The sequence below is a fragment of the Nelumbo lutea genome, chromosome 3, assembly GCF_056320005.1.
Source record: "Nelumbo lutea isolate HS-2025 chromosome 3, American lotus-T2T, whole genome shotgun sequence".
NCBI lineage: Eukaryota > Viridiplantae > Streptophyta > Magnoliopsida > Proteales > Nelumbonaceae > Nelumbo > Nelumbo lutea.
This window is the reverse complement of record NC_142686.1, coordinates 52,945,049-52,972,797: the sequence shown is the minus strand read 5'-3', so window position 1 is coordinate 52,972,797 and position 27,749 is coordinate 52,945,049. Positions and strand designations below refer to the sequence as shown.

The following is a 27,749-nucleotide window of genomic DNA, read 5'->3' as shown; positions in this document are numbered from 1 at the left end:
AGTGCATAGGCTAGCTTTTCTATCTCTGGGTACCTCGCCTCTACTTCCTGCAACACTTTACTAACATAGTAGACGGGTCATTGGACCCGATCTACTTCTCTTATTAGTACCGAGCTGACCACCTCATCACTTGCCGAGAGGTACAACTCTAAAACATCACCCTCTTCGAGTCGAGTTAAGATTGGGATGCTGGCGAGGTACTTTTTGAGCTCGTCGAACGCGAGCTGCCACTCTTCAGTCCATTCAAAACCTTTGCTTTTTATTGCCTTAAAGAAAGGCAGGCAACGGTCTACCGACTTGGATACGAAACAGCTTAGAGCGGCTAAACGGCCGTTCAACTTCTGAACCTCCTTCAATTTTCAGGGTGGTCTCATTTCTAGGATAGCCTTAATTTTGTCTGGGTTAGCCTCAATGTCACGCCGGTTAACGATGTACCCTAGGAATTTACCTGAGGTGACACCGAAGACACACTTATTCGGGTTCAATTTCATGTTAAACTTACGCAAAATTACAAAAACTAAATGCAAATCTTTTATTAAATCATGTGAAAATTGGGTTTTGACGACCATGTCATCTACATAATATTCTATCTTCCTGCCAATTAATGGCTCAAATAATTTATTTACAAGTCTCTGAAAGGTTGCCCTAGCATTTTTCAACCCAAAGGGCATGACCTTGTAATAGTACAGGCCGAGCTCGATTATGAAGGCAGTCTTTTCTTCATCAGTTGGGTCCATCCTGATCTGGTTGTAGCCCGAATAGGCGTCTAAGAAACTTAGCAACTCATGCCCTGAGGTCGCATCCACCAGACGGTCAATCCTGGGTAGTGGGAAGTAGTCCTTCGGGCAAGTTCGGTTTAGGTCAGTATAATCGACGCACATGCACCACTTACTGTTATCTTTTTTTACCAGAATGGAGTTGGCCACCTAGCTCGGGTAATGGTCTTCCCTGATAAAGTTGGCTGCGAGGAGCTTCCCAACCTCCTCGTCGACTGCCCTCCATCTCTCTGGGGCTAAGTTGTGTTTCTTCTGTCTAACGGGCCTAACTACAAGATCAGTATTCAACTTGTGAGTTATGATGCTAGGGTCTATGTCGGGCATCTCTGTCGCAGACCATGCAAAGACATCTAAATTTTTAAGTAAGAAACTTACCAGTTGGAATCACAGAGGCTCCTCAATAGAAGCACCGATCTGAAGTGCCCGAGTTGGGTCTTTTGTCGATGTCGGGATGGAGACGGTCTCTTCTGTGGGTGCAGCTTGCTCCTCGTACTGCTTCGTAGGTCGCTCCAACTCGAGGTCGTCGGCCACCTTGGCTTTCCCTTTGAGGGCAGCGACGTAGCACTTGCTCGACTCAAGCTGGTCACCTTGCGCTATCCCGATTCCGAAGTCCATGGGGAACTTCATTGCCAAATAGTAAGTGGAGACCACAGCACGTAAGGCATTGGTGATCGGCCGACCTACTATGGCATTGTACGGGGAGGGGGTTGCAACCACTAAGAAATCGTGGTTGAGCCTCACTATGCTAGGCCAGGGGAGTATTTGCGGGCTTCAGGTTGCTTTCTTGGAGCTGGAGCTGGTCGAATGCTGCTTTGAAAAGGATATCCGTCGAGCTGCTTGAGTCGACGAGGACACGCCTGACTTCAAAGTCATTAATCTTTATCTTTATGACGAGCATGCCATCATGGGGGTAGTGGGCTCCGCGTGCATCGCCCTCTATGAAGAAGATTGGGTCTTCCGTCCTTGACTGCTTTGGGGGATTCTGCTCTTCTCTAGCGGCCTCACGAGCCAACATCCGAGCTGCAGCCAAAGTGCAGCCCGCGACAATCGAACCTCCAACAATCATGTGGATAGTCCCCGAACAGGTCTCTCTTTCGGGGGTTGCCTTTGTGGTTGCTCTGCCTGCCTGCTGGGTTCGGGAGCATCTCTACTCTGCTCCCCCTACCAACCTGCTTTATTATTATTATTACTATTATGTACAAAATTCCTCAAGTATCCATGACGGATGAGCTCATCTATCTTGTCGCGGAGGTTTTTACAGTTTTCAGTACTATGACTGTGGTCATTATGGAAATTACAATACAAATTTTTATTCCTTACATTAGGATTTGCCTTCAACCGAGGTGGCCACTTCACATACGAGGCGTCCTTGATGGCCATAAGGATCTCAGCCCACTTCACGTTCAGGGGTGTGTAGTCCGTCCTTTCTGCTGCCAGAGCTCGGAAAGGCTATCCTAGCCTTGCCCCCCGAGCTTGGTCCTTCTTCTTACTATCGCCCTGAGTTGAGGGCTTTGTCTCCCTTTTTCTTTTCTCAAGGGCCTGTTCACCTTTTTGGTTGATCTGCTCCTCCGTCCCTATAAACTGATCTGTGAGCTTGAGGAACTCGGTCACAGTCTTGGGTTGATTAACACCTACATGCCACTTGAATTCTTTATGGGTGATGCCTCACTTGGTCGTAGTGAGCCCAACTACGGGGTCCAGGTTGGGTATTTGCAAACAAGCATCATTGAACCACTTGATATAGCTTCGGATGGACCCCCCTTCCTTTTGGACTATGCCAAGGAGGCTCTCTTGAGTTCTTGGGCATCTCTTGCTGGTGACAAAATGGGAAACGAAGACTTGCACAAACTGCGCCCAGCTTCTTATCAATCTGGGCACATGGTTTTGGTACCATGTGTGGGCTACCCCTTTGAAGGTGGTGGAGAAAGACATGCACATACAGGATTCACTGGCCCTTACCAAGTGCATCTGGGACTGGAAGGCATCCACATGGTTGTTCGGGTCGAAGGATCCATCATACTTATCCAGTGGGGGAAGCTTGAAGTCCTTCGGCATAGGAACAACAAGAAGTTCTAGCGACAGAGGAGAAGGAATTGAAAGAAGTGGAGTAACTTTTACTTCACCTGAGCTTACCTCTTCCTTAATCCAAAGCTCGAATAGATCGTGAGTGGGACCTCGACGAGCTCGGCAGCACCTCCGTTGCTTCCTTGCTGGCTCGATGTTGGTGCTGCTGGCTTCAGTATTACCGAGCTCGATGGGCCCAAGGAGGGGATCAGACTACTATTGGTAGCTGCGAACTGAGGGGCCTTGCCTCAAGTCTGTGGCCAGCACCTCAAACTGATTTTCAGCAAGTGGGAGCTCGAATTGCGAATGCTGAGGCGACGCGGGCCTAACTGGCTGGGAGGCCCCCGACCTGACTGCAGGCTGCGAGGCAGGGGTAGCTGGTCTCTCTTTCCCACCACGAGACGATGCCGAGGTCTCTTCCCGACGAGAAGGAAGTTCGTTCCGGCAGCGGGGTTTGGCTTGCTGCGTGGTCGGATGCCGAGGAGGGAGTGGCTACTAGACCTGGGGCAGTGGAGGAAACTATTGTTGATACTGATACTGGGAAACTTGGTGTAGCACTTGCTGCTGATAAAGTTGAAGCTACTAGAACTGCTGCATTTGAGCTTGCATAGCTTGCATGCATTGCATCAGGTCCTCAAGCTGGCTTTGGCTGGCCACCGGAGGGATGATGGAGGGTTCAGCGAAAGCTGTTTCGATCATAGAGGGAAGTGGAACGTTCACGGGTGCCACTGCCTGAGCCACATTCAAACTGGGAACTCCGTCCGCAGAGAGGGGAACGGTGAACTGTCCAATGCAGATAGTGGGAAGTTGGGGTTGCTCCTCAGAGGCGTTTCGGTTTGCACCTCATCCGGCATTGCTGGAGGAAGCCATGGATGCTGAGTTCTGAGAGTTACAGAGATTGAAGGAAGGCTTTTTGAAGTGGTTCCCACAGGCGACGCCAAATGATGTTGCGCGATCCGGGCACTCCTAGCTGGCAGAAACCTAGCTCCTAGCTGGTGACGGACGGTACCTGAGACGAAGAGGAAGGTGAAGAATTCCTGGGGATCTCGCTCGGCGGGAACACTCCGATGCTTAAGTTAGAACTCTAAGAGAAGTGAAGAATACAAAAAGAGAGCTAAGAGTGCAGATGTCGCAAGTTCAGTACCTTTGCTCCTTGGGGATCAAGGTCCTTTTATATTAGAGTGTTGTCAAATCAGGCGTAACTGCCTATGCCGCAGCCGTTACTGCCAGAGATGAGGTGGCGGGTGCAGGTAGCCATTTCAGAAATGACAGGCACGACGCCGCCTGACGAGGGACGTGGGTGCAGCATTCAGATTTGGTAGGTACTGTTGTCAGGCAGATCTTTCCTACAGGTTTCCGAACTACCTTTGCACCGAGCCACCTTACACTGAGGTGTTGGGGGTGTGCCAAGGTGCTTATGCTTGAAGCGGGCCTTAGGCAAGTATGGACAAGAGTGTTAATGGTGCTGACCCAAAATGTTTCCACTTCGGGATACCTAGCCGCAGGTCGGGGTGTTCCCTTCTCAGGAAGGAAGAGCTTGGGGCTCATTGGGAGGAGCTCGGGTCTTAAGAGGAGCTCGAGTGTCCTTGCTTGGAGGGAGCTCGGGGCACTCCACCCTTAGAGAGAATTCAGGGTAAGCTAGGTGTTACTTCCCAGCGAGTTGCCACATCCACCGAGTTGCCCCGCCGGGTTCCGGCGAGTTCGTTATGCCAAGTTATGGCCAGGCCGTCACGCTGAGTTGTCACTTATGCCAGGTCATGTCAATGTGTCCCCGTGCTACGAGGTCGGGCTAAATCACCCCTCATCAGGGGAAGGCTAAGACAGTTTTTGATATCGAATTTTCTCTTAATTATTCAGAGAGAAATTCTTCTTCCTAGTAGTTCGAATGCTGCTCTTTTCTTTGAAGCTTTTATCAACGTATTTTGTTTCCATATTGGGCCACAACTATAGCCATTTTGGTTGCTTTCCAAGTAGAGAACCTCATGAAACTTTAGGATATCAATATTGAAACTCCTTTCCCACTATTCTAGTCACCACATGCAACTACAACTAAAATAGATGCTTACCTTGATGATGAAAAAAATGAGTGGAAACACTTGCATTGGAGTTGCTACCCCCTCGTAGGGTTTCAACTCTTGAGCAAGTGCATTGACTTGTCTTCTCAACTCTACCACCTCTTCTTGTATTTTGTTGTTGAGTTCCTACTCCATAATGTGAGCCACTTGTTTCTTCATAGGATCCATAATCCAAAAAAGGATCAAACATGAACTCTAATACCAACTAGCACAGTACGAAAATAAATCACGTTGAGAGAAGTTTCAAAGAAAAGAGCAAAAGCTGAAATAAATAGGAAGAAGAATTCTTCACTAAATAATTAAGAGAAAATCAACATAAAACCTCTCTAACTTTGCCCCAACTACTCTTTGTATAGATTTCCTTACACCCTTATGCCTCCTACAAAGAAAGTTTCCTAATCTAATAAAACACTCATTATTATAATCCTATTAAATATCTTCAAAAATGAAAGTCTTAATTGAATATAAATTTAGAAATCGTGTTGTAATGTTAACTTGGTAAATACAAACTAAGATAGAAATCCTACGGTGGTGCTAATTTGGTAAAAATGAACAAAGATAGAAATTTCGCGACTATGCTAACTTGGTAAATATTTACTAAGTTGAGTTAGTGCCATCATGTCTGCTTCTTACATGTCTTGTAGTGGTCCCAACTTGCATAGAACTTAACACCATCCTCCCCCTATATGTATTAAGATGGGTGTTCAAAAACCAACTTTGTAAATGTTTATTCAGTTGGTGCAAATCCTATACTGCATTAGGGTGTCAATTGGACTGATTCGTTTCAATATGATCCTCTCCAATGTGAGTCCATTACAAATGGACCAAGTCTAATCCAATTCAGTGAATATTTTCGACCATTTTTTGCCAGTCCAATTCAATGTATGGATAGTCCAATCTACTCAAATTTGTTTTAATTTAGATTAGTTTTAACCCAAACTTGGTCCATTGGAACCTTTATTCTTTTCTTTTATTAATGGACCAGATATTATCTCAATTGAACCCAATCCAATGTAAATTTATTATGGATGGACTAGTTTCAATCCAATCTAATAAATACTTTGGACCATTAAGTCTGGAACAGTCCAATTCAACATGTCTTGTTAGTCCATTTAATATGTCCAAATTGATTTTGGTTTGGATGTGGTCCAATCCAAAATCAGTCCATTGACACCCCTACCTCTAGGCCATGGGTCATCAGTTTGACCGTTCAGGTTGAAAGGGTCTGATTGTGATACATGGGCATATATGTATGTATATATAAATCTGCCATTTTGTCAATAAATAATTTATAAGTATATTCTATACATATAATATATTAATAAATCTCAGAATTTGGTAAATGGCTGAGTTGATACATTTAATGAGCCAGTTGTATGTATTTATAATTGATTGAGAGAGTTACAACTGAAGTCATAAGTACAACGGGAATAGAGTTACAATAGAAGTAAAACTCCTTGTGGAATTCAAAGTAAAGATGCATTATCTCTTCAACTTGCTGTCCTTAGCATAGGTGTGTAAGCATACCTGGACTGTGATACATGAGCCTGGGTAACATGATCTTGGGCTGATTTTTCAAGTTGCCTAACATCCCCCCTCAAGTTGAGCGGGTGGGAGCACACCTTCAACTTGGACCTAGTAAAGCAAACCTATAACTTTGGTATAGAAGTTAACACACTGATCAATTGAACATCAATGGATTTCTGCACAATTCGCTCATGTACAAAATAATGGAAATTGATCTCGATGTGCTTAGTATATGCCCATGGAAGATGGGATTGGCCTAATAAATTGCCATACTAGAGAATTGGAGCTTGCTTATGCTGACAATCCAGTTCATGGAGTAAGGAGAAAATCCATGAATGTTCACAAGTGGAAATGGCTAGGGAGCGATACTCCGCTTCAATGCTTGAGCGAGGCACTTTATGTGCTTGTGAGATGACCACCATTGCATGCACGGAATTGGTAATTGAGGCAAGGTTGAAGGAGTAAACTATAGTTGATTGTATGTTTCAGGTAGCAAATAATCCACTTTATAGATATCTAGTGAGTTATCGTGCATGAACGGACAAGCATTATTGACAGCGTATGCCACATCTAGATATTGGAGAGAACCAACAGTGCTAACTCCTATGCAGTGTCAGATCTGGTAGAGGGTCTCCCTCATGGCAAGAGAGTTTGTAAATAGCATTAGCTAGTGGGAGACTAACATGGCTTAGCACTATCCATTGCTGTTTTGCAGAGCAAATCCACTATAAACTTGTATTGAGAAAATAAGAGGCCTTGAGAGCACCAAGTGGCTATGTCGAGAAAGTAATGTAAAGTTCACAAGTCTTTGACTGCAAAAGATAATTTCATGGAGTCAATAACAGCTGAAATGGCAATATATAATCAACGTAAATAAGCATGAAGAAAAATCTCAAAGGAGTGCACTTGATAAAGACTAAAGAGAGGGGAGTCAACTTTGGGCTCAACAAAGCCCAAGTCAAGATGATGGATCTTGAAAAGGTGGTACAAGGCCCAAGGGGCTTATTTCAAATCAAAGGGACTTTTCAAATGACAAATATGATTGGACTCATCAAAGCCCAAGTCAAGATGATTGATCTTAAAAAGGTGGTAGGGGCTTATTTCAAATCAAAGGGACTTTTCAAATGACAAATATGATTGGAATATTTCTCATCAATGAACCCTAGTGGTTGTTGCAAAAAACTTCTCTTCTTTTAGATCATGATCATCTTACAAGAAAGCATTTTTGAACATCAAATTGTTTAACTGACCATTTCTGCGCTTGTGCCAAACTGGTACTCAGTTTGGTGGTGAGGCGAACCTTGTGCTGTTTAATTAAATCATCAGGTCTATACTTAAATGTGAAAGACTCCTTTATAACCAATAACGTTCATGTCTAGATACCGCAGAGTTAAAACCTAGGTACTATTTCTAATAAAGGCACTATACTGGTCAAACATGGCCGTCTTTCATTCAGAAGTGTTAGGCTTGAGAGAAGCATGTGAGCTCCGGTGAGGATACTAAATGCTGCGTTTGGAAGCGATGCAAATATGTAGAGTGTAAAATGGTTCATATAAATTGTAATGTTGGGTTAGTTTTGCACTGACAAATTTACCTTCTTACCAAACAAAATTTTAACTGTAATGGATGTAAACATGAATTTCAATAAAGCATATGCATTTTTTTTTATCAAAAGGTCACTTGAAAATAAATTTACTTTTTTTTTATTGATGTACATTTACATCTTATTATCAATGTAAATATGTATTGATCTGTAATTTGTCAATGCATAAATGTAATGTTGCCACAGACAAAAATGTACCAGAGTGCAAATTTACTCTTAACCGGGATTTATACTCCATTTGCATCATTTCCAAATGCAGCCAAAGGATTCTTTGAGGTTGCAAACAATCATAGTTTCATGGACCCTATCTTAGAATGGGTCAGCATGGGATGATGAGACTCAGTGGCTGGTAAGTGTAGTGGAGCAGCTGGTGCAATAGTGGGGCCTGGTCCAGTGGTAGTTGCAGGATCAATAGAGCTTGATATAGGAGAAGGAAAAGAATGGGCCAAGTCTTGGGGCCAGTTGTGGTGAGTTTGTGGAATTGACTAGAAGTGGATTCTAATTCGTAGTATAAAATGAAGTAGTAGGCCTGAGTGAGGGGAGTACTGGAGGCCCAAATGATGAGAAGAAGTTGCTAAATGGCTCCAGTGGAGGAGGAGCTTGAGATGTAGACTTAGCAAAAGGATTCACAGCTTGGTTGAAGAGTACATGTCTAGAAATGAAGAACTCAAAAGTAGGAAGGTGTAAACATTACACCTTTACCTTTGTGTGATGGGTTGTAGCCCATGAAAATGCAAGAAGTGACTAGTAATCCAATTTGTTAGAATTGATAGGTCGGAGAAAGGGGAAGCATTCACAACCAAAACATATGAGAAATTTGTATGTAGGTTGAAAGCCAGTGGTCCCTTCCAATGGGCTCTTGTAGTGCAGTGTTGGTGTTGGTAATCTATTCACCAAACAAACCACTGTTTCAAATTCATGGAACCATCATTCTTGTGGAACTCAGACACTAGTGTCTACAATGAGACAATGGCATCTCTCAGCTGAACCATCTTGTTTAGGTATAGATGGACATGAATATTGATGAACCATTTTATGTTTAAGTAATATTTCTTATTTCAATTTTTATTTTTTTTATTTGTAAATATGTTAAAAATTGGGATTTGAGGAAAGGGGGGTTAAGTAAAAGTAGCAGGGTAAGGAATCTTTGACCCTTGGGATGTATAAATCTTAAAAATTTACCCATAATTAAAAAAAAAAAAAAAGAGAAATGACCCCAATCAAATAACTGAACACAACGTTATAGCCTCCACAAGTTTGCATATACATTTAGTATGTGCAGCCCATGACTTGGTGACTACGGTTTTTTGACCAAACTCCATGTTTCAGGAAAGCTAGACCTAGAATCATGGCCAGGTGTAAGTGAAATGGTTGGACCATCCAGGTCAATGGTTGGTTGAAAACATAGTTATAGTTGTGCCCTTCAATGAAACACAGGCACACCCACAATAAAATTTAAAATCAGTTCAATGGATGCTTTGAATTTATTTTCTTCACTCATTTGTCTTTGTTTGCTTGGGAGGTTGCTAGGTAGATCCATATTTGATTTGTTTATGTTCAAAGTTAAAAAAATATTTGATCCATTATATTTATTTTGGATTTAAATCGAATTCAAATTGTTATCATATTAGAATAGTATAACTAAATTAAACTAATGATCAAAATATTATATAGTAATAATAAAATGAGTTGAAAATGACTTTAGTATAATATTTTATAAACAAAATTAATTGAAATTAAGTATATGAAAATTAATTAATAAATTGCAACATCCAAATCAACTTTACTAATAGATGCAATATATATTTTAAGTATATATAAGCATATATATATTTAAATCAAATTGAAGCATATTATATCGGGTATGAATGGGTCCATATTTGATCCAATTATAAACAAATTGAATTCAGATCATCCTTCTTAGGATCAAATTTGAATTCAAATCTAGACAATAGGATACTGTTTGCAGCCATATATTAGGGAGTATTGTGTGAAATATAATAGAGATGTGGTTATCTTATTATGGTAAGATAAGGATGAGAGAGAAGAGATGTTAGGATTTAGTTTTAATTGAATTAGGAATTTTCACAATTCTTTCATGTATTTGTTAGGTTGAGTAAAAGCAATTCATCTATCTTTGGAATTTTACATTGTATTAGAGCCGAAAGTTCATCCTAATCTCTCTAAATGGTTCTTCATGCTTCCGTGCCACTAGTGTCTGTCGAGTATCCTCTTTCACCTATTCTCATTTCTAGCTTTTATTCTATATTAGCTTTACCTTTAATTTGTTCTAGTTATTCACTTCTTTTTCTCTCATTGTTTATCTTATTTCTCATCTTTATCGAGTACCGACCCAAACTTGAAATACAAACCATGGCTAACATTTACATCACAAGCACCATTAAAGCGTGTGTTTTGTTCTGTGGGCGTTTCGTGATAGATATTTATCAAAATTCTGTCATGTCATTGCCAAATCATCATTTTTCTTATCATGTTCATCCGTATGTATTAATATTCACAAAAGTGGATTTTGATTTATATTTGCACCAACCGTTGAGGGAAGCTTCATTTTAACTCTTCCCCCTTAAGGAAGGGCTAGGATCCATCATATGGATGGCCGAACCATGCTAGATAGTTGTGTAAATTTTCAAAAATTTCCTAATCCTTCCAAGAATCAAATTCCCCATGTTTCAAAAAAACTGCATTTTTCGATGATTGGTCTTGCACTGAACTGGAACTGATTTGAAACCAACCAAAGAGGGAGTGTATATTTGACACGGATACCACAAACACAGATCCCAAGGTGAAAGTTCACACCCAAATCAGTTCTAAAACCAACATCCACTGAAGATGGCGTAGTGTACTCTGGATGTCGGTTCAGCAATGTAGTTTTTAGCAAAACTGTAATCCAACCACTTGGATCGAACTAGGGAGGTGAGCATGAAATTCCTCTAAAGAAAATTGATCTTTATCAATGCTAAATAGCTGAAATCGAACTAGGGTTTCTTAGGAGATAAAAGAATAAGAGAGAGAGCAAATTTGAGAGGTGCTCTTGATCAGTTCGGCCTCTTCTTCTTTTATCTTTTTATGGAGCACTTCTCCTAATCAAATTAGGAGATTATCCAAATCTAATTTGGATCTAGACTCTATTAAAAGATAAACCTTATCATCTTAAGAGGATAGGTGCTTCATACCCATTTTCAAATCCAAATTCGCCCCATGTGACAGCTTAATTAATCATATTAATTATGGGTTTTAGGCCAATCAGCTATAAGGCTCATAACCCAAGGGTGTTGCATGGCCAACTTGGGCCTGATTTGTATGGCGTAGGACCCCATAATGACTTCACAAAGTCTACATGAGGTCAGCTCAATCTCTGTGAAAAGGCTTGGCCAAATTCACTGCTAAATGTAGTGAACCCCTAAACACATCACTATGGCCTCAAAATGGGCCCAACAATTACACTTAAATGATCATTAAATTTAGCCATCCTATGAAGACCCAAGGATAATGAACTTAAGTAAAATAAAGCCCATTAAGTAATCAACCATGTAATGGTCTCTTATACTTAACCTCTCAATCCATAATGATCAAACACTGCCTAACAGGGAAGAACCTCTCCCCTAGCTGCAAGGTGCAGTGTCACACTCTCTACTCGAATAGATCCCAAGAATTAGAAAATTTTTAAATATTTTTCATAAAACATATATATATATATATATATACTGCCAGCAATTTAGGTTTCCATCAGAGAGAGTGTAAAGCCTATCATTCACTTTGTCCAACAAATGGGCCAATCCTATCACTATAATCACCCACTTAAGTGAATTCTCAGACTACCCTAACATATTTAGGTTTTGACCCACAATGGATCTCACTGATTGGCATATCAAAGACAACACAATCTGACACCTAGTATAGTAACATAATCAAGTCTAGGGATTATGTGTAGCTTTCCAGTTTTGCCCATTAATCTCCAAGGTCTAGGGCATAAGTAGAAAATGGTTCGGATTTAGTGTTTCAACCCAACACACAATGTATGTGTTTTGGGTCTAATCCTAGTTTGCTAAGACAAGCTGCCCCAACTAATTTGGTAGCACATTATTATCAGTGTTGACAGGATAAACTCCCCAAGTCTATCCAATGGTTGAGAATATTCTAAATTAACACGAGTCTCATCAAAGACAACACAATCTGACACCTAGTATAGTAACATAATCAAGTCTAGGGATTATGTGTAGCTTTCCAGTTTTGCCCATTAATCTCCAAGGTCTAGGGCATAAGTAGAAAATGGTTCGGATTTAGTGTTTCAACCAAACACACATTGTATGTGTTTTGGGTCTAATCCTAGCAGCTAAGACAAGCTGCCCCAACTAATTTGGCAGCACATTAGTATCAGTGTTGATAGGATAAACTCCCCAAGTCTATTCAATGGCTGAAAACATTCTAAACTAACATGAGTCTCATAAATGTCAAGTTTAAGGGGTGATTATACAGAAACATATCAATATGAACATGAAACAGTAACGTACTTTTATTTATTTACAATAAATGTATTTATACACCAATCTGATTTGAGCTAAGAGCATACACTGTCTAACATCCTCCAACGGTTGAGCATTTATTCACTGATTCACTAATGTGGCATCTAATTGTCAATAAATAGTTTATCAAGTACTTTTCTTGATTTTGAAGACAAATTAAATACAAAAATAAACATTTGCTATACCAAACACACACAAATTCGTTTGCTCCTCAAGCACCAAAATCTTTGCCACTAAACCTATTGTGCCACTGGTGGCTCCATTCCTATTGGAATTCTTCTCTGCTATGTTGTATGAGGATTCCTGTTTTATAGTGTTACCCTTCCTTACACCTACGACATCACTAGGTTCCTATTGGTAGCAAATTCCCATTACAACAAATTGTCTAGTATATAGCACCATATCTCCACTATACCACATCAACCAGTGGATTTCCAATGAAGCGATTTGGTTTTGTTGATCTACTTATTTTCATATTATTATATTGACGACATCACTAGTTTCAATTGGTGTTTCTACAATACACAATGCACTCCGACAATTTTTTCAACTCAAAGACTAAGGGTGTCCATGGTTGGTTTGGTTTGTTTGCTAGCATTTTGGCCAATTGAACCAACATCTCCGGTTAGTAAATAGGTAAATCGAAATTGACCAATCATAAGGAAAATTGACCTAACCATGAAGGATCAATTTGGGTTGGTTTCTCGGTTTGATTGGATCGGTCTATTGGCTTAAGATGTAAGATGGATTAGCACCCTATTGGGGAATTAGATTTCTACCATGGATGAACATCTTGTTAGTTACTCATACATTTTTACACTGTTGCAGAAATACCAATTTAGTTGCATGGGCTTGACCAGATCCGTATAAGGTACAAAGTGTGTGAGTTGGGTTCGCTGAAATAGATGCTTTTAGTGCGAAACCATCAGAGTTTAAAGAAGAAACTTGGGAAGAAGTGAGCAAAATAAGTGAGACCAATGCATTTGGAATTGAGGAAGGGGGAGGAGAAGGAGGAGGAGGAAGAAGAAGGGCTTTGGGTTCCGAACCTTAATGCTTTTCTTAAGGTTGGTAGAGTGGTTGGCTGGTTGCATTAGTCATTAGATATAATTTTAAAAATATGACAAACTTGACTTTATAGCCCTAGTAGATTGTATTAAAAAGAGAGGTGCATTTATGTAATTGAAATTCAAATTTATAGTTGTGTCAATGGCTTTATGTTCCTTAGACAAAGCTTCACAATGAAAAAGGGACAAAGGATGAGGGTGGGGAGTTGTGATGCATTGAAAGACAACGTTACTTATTTTGAATTTCACCCTAACATTTTTGTTGTGAAGGGTTAGTCCATGGAGAAGGCTCTTTTGCAAGGACCCAATAAACACGGGCAATACCAACTTTAAACTCTCTTTCCTTCAACCTTTTCTTTGGGTGAAAGAAATATTGTTGATGGCTGACATGTGCAATTGGATCATCCCTGACGCAGCGTGGAAGCACTAGACCGAGCTGACCACGCATGCACCGGACGAACACGAGGCTTCATTTGTGAAGCCTGATGTGAGACTAGGCGTAAGCCTTGGCAGAAAGAAAAAAGATGGCGATAATAATATTCTTGAGTGTATTCTCTATGAACTTAGAACAGCAACAGCAATATTTATAATACATCTGGTAGACTTGTAGAATAACTAGGAAAGTTAAAATTGTAAAAGAACTAAAACATCTGGTCTTCTAGCCACTGTTGAAATCCTCAATCCTTCTTAGGCTGCATTTGATATTCACCGTCCGATAGCCACCATCTTCCAGTGTTATCCAATGCATGGAGTTGTCATCGTTATCATGTGCATGATTTTCGCTAGATAATGCATGATCCTCCCTAGCTGTGAGCTCGCTGGTTGGTGAGTCGACCCTCTCATTGGGTGGTGAGCTGGCCCTCCATCATTCTCCCCTACTTGGAAAGAATTCGACCTCGAGCCATGACTAGGATATGAAAGTGTTGTCTCCGGTAAGTAACGATGAAGATTAGCAACATTAAAAGTTTTGGAGATACTCATGTGATCTGGTAAGTCCACTATGTAAGCATTGTCGTTGATCTTCTTAATGATCTTGTATGGACCGTACTTCTGAGGCTATAGCTTGTTATGCTTCCCCACAGGTATGCGTTCCTTCCTTAAGAACACCATGACCTCATCACCGACATCAAACACTTGGTGTCTGCGATGCCTATCAGCTGCAATCTTATACTTTGCATTGGTCATTTCTAGTCTCTACTGCACTTCTTCCTATATTGACTGGATCTGTTCTGCCAGTTGTTCTGCAAAAGTGCTAAGGCCGTGTATTCTGGGTAGCTTCACTAAGTCTAACACATGGTTAGGTACCTTCATATATACAATTGAAAATGGGGATCTACCTGTAGAGCTATGAACTGCATTATTGTAGGCAAATTCTGCCTGTGCTATGGCAAAATCCCACTGCTTCGGTCTCTCCCTGCAGATACTACAGATCAAGTTACCTAGAGTTCGATTCATCACCTCTATTTGTCCATCTGTCTGTGGATGAGTTGTACTGCTGAAATTCAACGATGAGTCAAATAGTCTCCGCAAGGTCATTTAGAAGTGACTTAAGAACCTTGTATCTCGGTCCGACGTGATGGTCTTAGGTACCCCATGTAAACGGACAATCTCTCTGAAAAATAGCTTCGTTGTCGCTGTTGCATCTGCGGTCTTCTTGCATGGGAGGAAATGAGTCATCTTGGAAAACCGGTCAACCACTACAAAGACGGAATCCATATTTCTTGGAGTCTTTGGTAAGCCTAACAAAAAATCCATGGACAAGTCTTCCCAAATCGCAATAGGAACAGGTAGAGGCATATAGAGGTCAGTATTCTGAGTCTGTCCTTTAGCTGTCTAACATATATAGCACCTACTCACGATAGTGGTCACATCTCTTATCAATTTAGGCCAGTAGTAACACCCCTTAACAGCCTCAATCATCTTGTCCCTCCCGAGGTGTCCTATTAAGCCACCCCCATGTAGATCCCTGGTGATCTTCTCACGTAAGGAGATGCAAGGAATGCACAGTTGGTCCCCCTTCATAAGGAACCCATCATGTATATAGAAATCACCTGTTGGCTTTCGATTCGTGCACTTTTACCAAACCTGTTTGAAATCCTCATCCTAGGCATACAAATCTTTCAAGCATTCAAAGCCCACAATTTCAATACTGAGAGTCTTGATGAGGGCTACATGCCTACTTAAAGCATCGGCCACTGTGTTCTGTTGTCCAGCCTTATACACAATTTTGTATGGGAATTTATTAATAAAAGCAGACCACCTTGCATGCAGATCACTCATCAATTGTTTATGCTTACTTAAATACTTAAGAGCTTGATGGTCGGTGTAGAGGACAAATTCTTTAACAATCAAATAGTGTTCCTAGGTTTTTAATGCTCTAACAACAGCATAGAATTCTTTATCATAAGTGGACCATTTCTTCTTGGCTTCGCATAGCTTTTCACTAAAGAAGGCAATTGATCTCTTCTCTTGGGACAACATAGCCCCTATGCTGATTCCATTAGCATCACACTCAACCTCAAATAGTTTGTCAAAACTTGGTAGTGCTAGGACAGGAGCGGTACATAATTTTTCTTTTATGAGGGTGAAACTTTGCTCTTGCTCCTCTCCCCATTGAAACTTTCCCTTTTTCAAACACTCAGTGATAGGTGCTACGATACTACTAAAGTGTTTGATAAATCACTTGTAGAAAGTTGCTAACCCATGAAAGCGTCTTACATTCGTGACGTTTATTGGGGTCGGCCACTCCCTAATGGCTCCCACTTTTTCCTCATCCACTTTAATTCCGTATTTACTTATAATGAACCCCAAGAACAGCAAATTGTCACTCATAAAAGTGCACTTCCTTAAATTAGCATATAGTTTGTTCTCCCTTAATGCACTCAATACCTCTCTGATATGTCCTATGTGTTCAGTGATAGATTTGCTGTAAATCAAGATATCATCAAAATATACCACAACAAATTTACCAATAAAAGGGCGTAGTACTTGATTCATTAGCATCATGAAGGTGTTGAGTGCATTAGTTAGCCCAAAAGGCATGACTAACCATTAGAACAGTCCATCTCTGGTCTTGAAAGTTGTTTTCCATTTGTCTCCGGGACAGATCCTGATTTGATGGTAACCACTCCTGTGATCGATTTTGGAAAAAAACCACAGCCCCATCAAGTTGATCAAGCATGTCGTCCAACTTGGGAATGGGAAACTTGTAGCCAATAGTGATCTTGTTAATTGCTCTGTTGTCGACACTCATCCTCCAACTCCCATCTTTCTTGGGTGTTAGTAATGCTGGCACTGTACAAGGACTCATGCTGACTTGGATATGCCCCTTTCTCAATAATTCTTCTACCTTCTCCCATAAGATCTCGTTCTCTTTACGACTCATCCTATAGTGTGGTAGATTAGGTAGGCTACCACCAGGGACAAAATCAATATGATGTTGGATATCTCGCATAGGTGGGAGCTCGTTAGGTAATTCATCAGGAACCACATCATGAAACTCATCGAGTAGACCCTACACTTCCATTGGAATTTTGTTCTCCTCTAGTGACTCATTCAAGCTCTCTCCCTTTACCACTAGCAAGTGGACCTCGCGGGTATCCTTACATTCTTTTACAAACTCAGAATGGTGATGCGTTATGGTAAGGAAATTTCTCTCTTCTGCTTTTGGAGCCATGTGTTGGTTCTTTCCTGCCATGGGTAATAAGGTATAGCGTACACCTCTTTCTCGAGCTGGTATGTATTCTTCCTACCCATGTGTCTGGCATCTACATCAAACTACCACGGCCTACCAAGCAAAATATGGCAAGCATCTATATCCACAATATCACAATATACCTCATCAGTGTACTTACCAATAGAAAATGGAACCTTGTAGCGTTATTCCACACGTACGCCCCCAACTTCCTTGATCCACCCAATTGTGTACGGGTTCGGGTGTTTCTCAGGAAGTAGTTGCATTTTCTGTACCACATCCCTGTAGATAATATTTTCCTGACTACCACTATCAATAAGTTTATCAAATAATTTACCCTATACAGTACACCTAGTGTGAAACAGTCGGTGTCGTTGTGTGGTATCTTCGCTTTTCTGAGATAGCATTATCTTCCTCACAACGCACGTGTACCCTTCATGATCGTAGGTACCTTCTTCGTCTTCTCCATCGGGTCCACAATATACTCCATCGTCACCCTCTTCTTCCTCCTCTCTCTCCACCATGTTAACTGCCTTTCTTCTGGGAAAATCACTAGACCTATGCCCAACTTCATTGCACTTGAAGCATTTAAAAGGAGTAGGTTTTGCATAGGGATTACTGGCTTTAGGAGGGATTGAAGTGTTACCTCGAGTGTTTCCTCCCGTGGCGGCCTTACTGGTGTTAGCTATACTCGGTGGGTGGGAGGGTTATACTCCTGGGGCTGGCTTGCCCTTGTGGACTGTTGCCGGCCTGTTGTCGCTCCCACTGTACCGTCGATAGTTATCGGCTTTGGTCATTTCTTGGAACATTAACTCGGCCTTCAAAGCTAAGTTCCTTGCCCCCTGCACACTCAGAACCATCTAGACGCCAATCTTATCTCTGATAGCAGGTCTCAACCCACTTAGGTAACAGGATGCCTGCTGGTTGTCACTTTCAGATAGCTGGTTCCATTCAGCCAATCTCAGAAACTCTGATGTGTATTCGTTGACGCTTCTTGTTCCCTACGCACACCGTTGATATGATTCAAACATATACTGCTCATAGTCAGGGGGTAAAAACCTACCTCTGATTAACTGCTTCATACGCCTCCATGTTCGAACTGGACCTCTTCCTTCTCTGATCCAAGTCTCCCTCATTCGTTCCCACCAGACAGATGCTCTTCCCTTCAGTAAAAAAACTACTAATTTCACCCTCCTTTTTTCCGGGATCTCCATGTACTTGAAGAAACGGTCGACCTCGGTGATCCAATCCAAAAGGCCCTCTATATCTAGATCCCCACTAAAAGTAGGAATATCTACCTTGAGTTTAAACTCATCATTGTTCTGACAATGATTTCCGAGGTTGCACCAATTCCTACCGTTTCTGCCATCACCGGGAATGACTGAAGCAACGCCGAGTTCTAATTCGTCGTCGCTATCATCATCAAGAATAGGGTACCTGGGTATAGGATCGACGATTGGTCTACCGTGGTTGTCTCCTCTGGCTTGGTACAATGTGTTATCCCTATTCCTTGGAACATCCTCCCGTAACAAAGTCCATAGTTGTCCAACGATCTCTGCCAACTGCTGCTCAATGTTACGTGTGGTTGTGCGCTGCTCTTTGATTGCTCTCCAAACAGCTTGTAACCCCTGATCTCTGTCACGGGGTTGGTTGTGAATGCTATCATCTTGGTTGGCCATCTGACTGGGCGAACTCCCGCTCTGATACCACCTGATGCAGCGTGGAAGCACTAGACCGAGCTAACGATGCACGCACCGAACGAACATGAGGCTTCGTTCGTGAAGCCTGATGTGAGACTAGGCATAAGCCTTGGAAGAAAGAGAAAAGATGGCAAAAATAATATTCTTGAGTGTATTCTCTATGAACTCAAAACAACAATATTTATAATACATCTAGTAGACTTGTAGAATAACTAGGAAAGTTAAAATTGTAAAAGAACTAAAACATCTGGTCTTCTAGCCACTATCGAAATCCCCAATCCTTCTTAGGCTGCCTTTGATATTCACCGTCTGATAGCCACCATCTTCCAGTGTTATCCAATGCATGGAGTTGTCATCGTTATCCTGTGCATGATTTTCGCTAGATAATGCATGATCCTCCCTAGTTGTGAGTTGTCGCTAGTTGGTGAGCCGACCCTGTCGTTGGGTGGTGAGCTGGCCCTCCATCAATCCCTCACTTCATACCGTCCATAAGGTTGTGCCTCAATTTGGTTTGCCTACTTATTGCCATTCCTCTACTAGTACTATGCATTTGGCCTATCAAACTAGAAAGAGTCATTGGTTATCTTTTAAGAGTTCTGAGTCTCAGCCATCCTCTCATTTGGAACTTATATATACTAATGTATGGGGACCAACCCATGTTACCTATTAATTTTCATGATGGCTATGGTTATCATATTCATTTTGTTAATGATTTGACTAATCTCATGGACATTTCCTCTTGTTTCTAAGTAAGATGCCATTGATAGTTTCTTGTGTTGCAAATTCCATGTTAAAAGTATATTTTCTTACAAAATTATGAGTGTTCATTCAAATTGATATGGAGAATATCTCTCATTTGTTGGTTACTTAGATCACTTTGGCATTGCTCATCAGTTTACTTGTCCACATATCAATATCAAAATGGCTACATTGAAAGACTATCACCACATAGTTGAAGCATCCTCACCCTTCTTAAGCATGCTTCCATGCCTGTTATTTTTTTTGAAAGTGATAGTTTTCACGAGGGGTGGATTAGGATTTTTTTCTTAAGGGAGGCTAAAACCTAATATACATGGATAAGGGGACCAAAAGCTAGGAAACATCGGTAGGAGGGGCAAAATATATGTGGGATTTAAATAACTATTATGGGGATTTTCAAGGCATAGGAGGGGGGGGGGGGGGCATGGCTCCCCTCTGTCACCCCTGGCTTTGCCCCTTTTCCACTACTATTTTTTTCTTACTAACTAGCTTCCTACTTAGTATTACAATTTTTTAAGGACCTTTATGTGTGTTTGTTATCCATATTTTAGTCCTTACAATAAAAAAAAAAAAAAAAAAAAGTTTGATTTTTGGTCCACCCCATGCCTTTCTTGGGTACGACTCACAACACAATATCACTATCTTAAACATTCCATGAGTAAGGTTTATGTTTCTTCGGATGTTGTTTTTAACGATTTTATGTTTCCTTTTTCTTAACTATCTTTATCTTTAGAGTCCTCTCTACTTCTCCTTCTCCCAATCTAGATTACTCTCTATTTACATTGCCCATTTCTCCCCAAGGACCACCATCGATCGACATCTGTTTTGTCATCACCATCTACTTCTAGCACTCATTCTCCATCGTCGTCCATCTTTGTTATTGATGAATCAGATAAGTCCATATCTCCACCTCTAAGGAGCCATTCTATTACAGGTACACCCACTCATGGTCCTCGTGTGATATTTACTACAACACCATCCAATGAGTCAGGTCAAGTACACCCTATGGTGATTACGGGATGTTTGGCAAGTCTTTTTTGAAAGATCTTTTGGAAGTTCTAACAATCAAAAGATGATATAGGCTTTTGCATCAAGACCTTAGAAGCTTGAAGACCGTTTGGTTAAGGCACATCTATCCATATGTCTTTTCATGTGAAGATGAATTGGAAAAAGGCAAAAAACTCTATTTGATGTTTCTCGAAATGGACTTCCCACATATTTTGGGGCTGTGGCTTTTTGCGGCTAGATCTTTTCCCAATCAAATGGGAAAAGATCAAAACGCGGACTGCACCAAGCTTCTAAAATGCTGACAGTTCGCGTGAAAAGATGCACTAAACGGAACCTAGATCTCAGATGTGGGATCAGCTTCCACACTCATATTTTGCTACTCGTTATCCACTTCCAAAGGATCTTCTTTCCCAGCATTTCGATCCTTCAACCGAGTGTACATCTTTTTCCTACAATTGGAAAGAACGGAGAATCACATTGAACCATGTCCTTAGAGTTTTAATGCTATCATGCGAAATGGTACATGGTCTCTTGTACCCCAGACCAAACATGAATGTAGTTACTTCAAAATGGATATTTAAAATAAAGTGGCATGGTGATGGTTTTGTCAAACAGTATAAGGATTGACTTGTTGCTTGTGGGATGTGACTCATTCGTTATTTTATGGTGGTTAGCCTCTCTAAGGGGAAAGAGGTGAAAGAGGTGAAAGAGAAGAGAGGTTCGGTTTAGGGAGTTAGGGTTTTTTAAGTTTAGTCTATAGGTTGGGCCAGGCCGGGCTCGAGCCGGTTATTTTGGCAAATCCCGAGCCCGGCTTAAATTTATTGCGGGCTGGGATTTTTGGCCTGGAATTAAGCCCGCGGGCTCATTTACATGTTCAAGCCTGTCCGGGGGCCGGGCTGGCCCGTCGGGCCACCCGGCCCATGAACAGGTCTATTTGCACTATATCATCCTTACATGGCCTAACATCTCATCTCTTATGCCGTGAACAAGGCTAAAAACCGATGGACCAACATCATCTGGCAGCCAAATGGATTGTGCATTATCTCAAGCACGCAATTGATTGTGGTTTATTTTTTCAATTTGTGCTCCTTCTCTGGTTACATACATTGATACCGGTTATATTGGATCGTTTTCCCTTATGATCATTGCTCCATGGGAGGCTATGTTATTTATCTTAGGCCATGTTTGGGAGTGGTTATGTTAAAAATAAGTGTTTATTTGAATATGCTCTTATTTGTATTTGGCACCCAATTTTTTCAAATGCTTATTTTAAAAAATAAACACTTATTTCATATTGGGATGATAGCCTTTTTCTCCAATAAGCACTTAAATTAATAAGCATTTGTGACTATTTTGTCCTTCATTTTCTTTCAAATTTTACAAATCCACTTTTATAAAAAGTACTTTTACAAAATCACTTTAATAAAAGCACTTTTACAAAAGCGCTTTTATAAAAGTATTTTTATGAAAACACTTTTATAAAAGTACTTTTATGAAAGCACTCTTATAAAAGCACTTTTGAGAAAGTACTTTTATAAAAGCACTTTTATAAAAGCATTTTTACGAAAGCGCTCTTATAAAAGCACTTTTATGAAAGCACTCTTATAAAAGCACTTTTGAGAAAGTACTTTTATAAAAGCACTTTTATGGAAATACCTTTACAAAAGCATTTTTGTGAAAGTACTTTCATAAAAGTGCTTTTAAGAAACACTTTTACAGAAATATTTTTAAAAAATTCAACTAGGGATAGTTTTAAAAAAAGTGGTATTTTAAAATTCAAATAGGGATAATTTTGAAAAAAAAAATTTGAATAAGTTATTTTTAAACACTCCCAAACATGGCCTTACCCTCATCTTCTTTCCTATAGCTCCTCTCAGCAGAGCACCATTGCTTGCTGAAGTACTAAGTCTGAATTGCTTGCTCGAGTCTGAATTTAATTTAGTCCTAATTAGCAGACACCAGACACTACTATCGAGGTTATTTGTTTGTGAGAGAGTTGAAAGAATCTTTGTGTTCGTCACATTGCTTCAGAAGATCAAGATCAGTTGATCGACATCTTCACTAAGAGCCAAGCAGCCAAGCATCATTTTTTTAAAAACCAAACTTAATGTGCTACCTCACTGCCCCTAGGGCTTGCGATGGGGGATGTTGGAGACTCAACAACTAAAAGAAAGACATTCCTAGTCAAAGTTTGAATCAGTTGGGTAATGTTATATAGAGTTTGAGTTATTCTTGAAGTTTGGATAATGTTATACAGAGTCTGAGTTATTCATCAAGTTTGGACTCTCACACCTTTTGTATGAATCAGTTGGGTAATGTTATATAGAGTTTGAGTATTACTCTTGAAATTTGGATTAGGGTGCATGGCAATGTTGACACCGACCCATTTTGACCCATCCAACCCACCCACTTACATTCTTGAAGTGGGTCGCTTACATTCTTGAAGTGGGTCGAGAGGAGAGTCAAAACAGTCAAATGGAAGTTTCTATCTGTTCTTCCAAAACCAAAGTCGCACATATTCCGCCATTGAAACTTCAACACCATTGTTTTTGCCGATGTTGAACACAATCTTGACCACAGAATGGAGATCGCAAAATGAAGTTGAGAAGGAGCTGCAAATCTTCTGTTATCTTGGCTTCGTCTGCCATCGCATTGGGCTTGGATTAAGATTGTATTCTACTTTATGTTCTCTATTTCATTTTTACTTTTGTGTTCCACTTTGCTTCATGCCTTGTTTTACATGACCATCAGGATTTGCACATATTCTTGAACCGGTACAAATGAAATTGTACTGCAAACAAACCCGGTAGTTAAGTGCCTGGCATGGATTAACACGAATTGGAGAACAAAACAAAATGACATCAAAAAAAGGTTGTGTATTTGAGTGTAAAGCATCATCTATGTTCACACAACTCGTACAAGCATTATTGCCAACCTTCCAAGTCTATCAAGAGGTTGTTTATTGATTTCTCACTTTATTTAATTTCTCGACTGAACCGATTCTTTCATCTAACAAGAAAACAGACAACCTAAGCTGAAGACTCAAGACTGCCCCCATGACCGTGACCTTGGACGCAACACCTCCATCTGCTCTTGGTCGTACTTCAAATTTCTTGCTTCTTCTCTTGAGATCTGATATGAGTTCATCAACACCTCCTCTGGCATTGCCCGCATAATCGAGTTCCTTCCAGCAAGCGAACTTCTCCATGCATTGTCACTGGTCTTGAAGGAGATCCACCTGAACTCTTCATTTACAGCTTGTGTCAACACTGCGAAGTTTTGTGGCACTACCAGAAGTTGACCTTCACTTAGTTCGCCATCGAACACCAGGCTACCGTTCTCTCCAACGATTTGAGAACGAGCATTTCCTCTTGTAACATAGACCACAGCGTGTGCATTCAAATTCCAGTGTGGTGTAAGGATAGAATTCTGTCCAGAATCCAATTACATTTCAGGATATTGTAGTCAATTCCCTAAGATTTCAAAACAAGTAAGATTAATTAATGCAGGTAATATCTCACTCTTACCTTGTTGAGTACTCCCATCTCAGCACTCAGTTGAAGATGGTGGAGGATGGGGAGATTCTGGCTGTTGAGACTGCTTAGCCGGCCTCCTTTGAACGAGTAAACATCTGCGCGGTAGGGGTCTTCTATGTTTTCCCTAAGCCTCATGTTGCAAAGGACCTCCTCCAAGCCATTGTCCTTGTCCCTCGATTGTTGTTGTTGTTGTTCTTCTTCTTCCTCTTCTCTCTGCTCTAGTGATCTTGGTGGTCTTATTACTTGAAGTCCATCATTAACTAGCACAATCTCCCCTCTGTCATCGTCATGGCCCTGTAACTTTCTCGCCGTTTTTGTGCTTACACCGAAAGCCTCAGCCAGTGTCTCTGTGTCAAAGCCACTGAAAATGTTGTTTGTTGATTTCCGCTGGCTGGTGTTTTCTTGTTGATTCTCTTGGTTTCCGGCGAGTTGGAATTTCTACAATGTCAAGGACATACAAGAAAGAAGAACAGTAATTGCTCAGTCGTGTTAATGGACATGGAATAGACAACAATCGGTTTGAGTTGAATTCATGTATGTAAGATCTAATTAATTAGTTTCTTACTCTGAGATTCTGATCGAGCTGGTTGGCATTGTTGCTAGTGTCGATGACAGTTACAGCAACGACCGGTGTATCACCATCGTTGTAGCACCAATGGGCTACTCCAGTCGGATAGGCTATGACATCACCCTGGTGGAAGTTTCGGATCTTCTGATGAAAATCTTCATACCTCCGACTTTTTCCATTTCCCTCTGATTGTTGGGATTGTTGGAATGATTGGTATGTTTCAGGGCAACCAGGGAAGACAACTCCGGTAAAACCTCTACCTGTAAATGCATCAAAATGAATGAATGATCAATCAAAATGGACTGATGATTAAAGATAGAACTTTTAATTAGTAGCAAGGTAGAAGGTAATTTGAAGGGCGAACCTTGGACGATGTAGGTGAGCTTAGGAGTATTGGTGTAGGAAGGCAAGAGGAGGCCTTTGGGTTCGATGACATGACGAATCACGGCAACGCCAGCGCATTTCAACTGTTGGTTGTTCTCTTCCCAGTACTCGGTGGTCCCGCCTTCCGACTCAATCCGTGTATTGGGTTCGAGAGCCGAGAAGTCCTGAAGTTGACACTCTCTTTGCCCTCGGAACCGGCGTTGCTGTTGATGTTGCTGCCCTTGCCACGATTGCTGCTGATGGTGGCTATAGGCTATACAGCCATGACACAAGACAAGAAAGCAGAGGGAGAGGGAAAGCAAAGCAGACTTGACCATGGTGAAGAGACCTAGCTACTACTACTTTCTAGTTTGGTGTATGCAGCGACTTAGATGGTTTGTATTTATAAGAGAGATGAACGAATAAGTGTTTGACACATCTTTGATTAATTGTTGGTGAGAGATGAGATAGCTTGTAGACATTCTTCATGGTGCATGGCTGCCAGCCCCTAGTGCTTGCCGCGTAACTATTTTAGCAAGGGCGGGTGGCTGGCCACAAATTAACTTGACTGGTCTCGACTCTTGACAGAAAAGGACAAGCTCATACTATCGCTGTGCAATGAGCGAAAGACAGTTTGCCGGTGGAAAATAATACCATTACAGCATTCCATTTGGTCATATGATTTAGTAAGGAGCGGTTGTAATAGAATTATAACATTGCTATTTGTTATATTAAAATACACAATGGTTTCTTAATAACAAATTTAAAATTAATTATAATTAATCAAAATCTTTCAAAGACTTGAAAGAGATTATTATGTATTCGTTTTTTAAATATTGCTTTAGGAAAGTATCTTATATAATTACATAATAATAGTTTTGAGTTCTAATTTAGAGTTGTCTTTTATTTCATATTGAGAATTCACAGTTGACCCAGATGGTGGAACTGTTCAGCCTAGGAATCGTTCAGGCAACCAGTTCTGTTTTATCCCAAATTCGATCCTTGGCCAAAAATCATTGAATCAGTTTATGATCCGTTGACCCAGGAGGCCAAACCGTTGACCCATCGACCTGTTCAACGGTTTTTGGCCATTTTTATTTTTATTTTTTTATTTTTTATTGTCATAATGGGCTATTTGTTCGAATCGGACAGTCAAACCGTCAACCTGGAAACTAGTGGTCAGAACGGTCCCTCGCCAAAACCATTGAATCGATTAATGACCCATTGACCCGAGCATTCGAACTGTCAACCAGTTGACTCATTCAATGGCTTTGGGTCATTTTTTATTTTTTTATTTTTTTATTTTTGTTATCAGAACGGGCCATCCGTTCGAACCGTCAATCCAAAAGCCAATGGCCAGAACGGTTCCATAATTTTTTGCTTGTAATTTTTGTTGTCTGAACGGACCGTCCGTTCGAACCAAACGATTGAACTGTCGACCCGTTGAACGATTCCTTATGTTTGTTTCTTGTGATTTGAGAATTTTCAATGAAGAATCTTATATATATATATATATATATATATATATATATATATATATATATATATATTAGAGGAAAATACTGCCATTTGGCGAAAGGGTCGACGATTTGAGACCACCCCTTTCCCTTGAATATATATTCTAGTGGAGGGGCCCCTGCGAAATGGAATTGTAGCATTGCTATTTACTACATTAAAAAAGACAACAGTTTTTTAATAAGAAACTTGCAATTATAAGTACCCAAGTATAGAAACTCATATAAACACTTAAAAGAGATCATCATGTGCTTGTTTTTTAAATATTGCTTCAACAAAGCATCTCATATCAAAGAACACAATCATACAATGATAATTCTGAGTTCTACTTCAGAGTTATCCTTTGTTTCACATCGAGAACTCCTAGTTGACTTGGACGTTAAAACTGTTCTGCTCGGGAACAGTCCATGCAACCTGTTCTGTTTTACTCCAAACCTGGCCCCTGGCAAAAAATCGTTAAATCAGTCAATGACCCGTTGACCCGGGTGGTCGAACAATCGACCCATTCAACGATTTTTGGCCATTTTTAGTTTTTTTTTATTTTTTTCATTTTTGTTGCTAGTACGGGCCATCCGTTCAAACCGGATGGTCGAACCGTGAACCTAGAAACCAGTGGCCACAACAGTTCCATTTCCAAGTCATTTTTTCTAGATGTCAATAATTAGACGAAATAACTTTGTAGTCATTGTCATAGGAATGGTGGACATTGCAAGGGATTCCAAAACCATGAAAGATAATTCCAAAGTGACTTTAAATACAGAAAAAAAAAAAATTGGCGTTAAATCCACCAAACTGGAAAAACCAAGGAAAAAAATCAGAAAACCGAATCCAAAAATCCGCTTTGAGACGGAGCTAAATATACATGCAATCAAAGAAAGAGACGAAAGCATATTCTCTTGTAAGAAAAAAAAAACATTGCACAAGAAAATCCAAAGAAAAAACAAAAGTGAAGA

General features: G+C 40.6%; 1 protein-coding gene across 1 annotated transcript; it reads right to left on the bottom strand.

Moving 5' to 3' along the window:
* Positions 1-23,670: 23,670 nt before the first annotated feature.
* On the bottom strand, positions 23,671-25,667 carry LOC148864983 (11S globulin seed storage protein Ana o 2.0101-like). Its single transcript, XM_088976713.1, has 4 exons — positions 25,283-25,667; positions 24,916-25,178; positions 24,342-24,788; positions 23,671-24,243 (listed from the first exon to the last, which is right to left on the bottom strand). Exons 1-4 carry the CDS (start codon positions 25,617-25,619, stop codon positions 23,857-23,859), a joined length of 1,434 nt encoding a protein of 477 aa, XP_088832839.1. The 5' UTR covers positions 25,620-25,667; the 3' UTR covers positions 23,671-23,856.
* Positions 25,668-27,749: the final 2,082 nt, after the last annotated feature.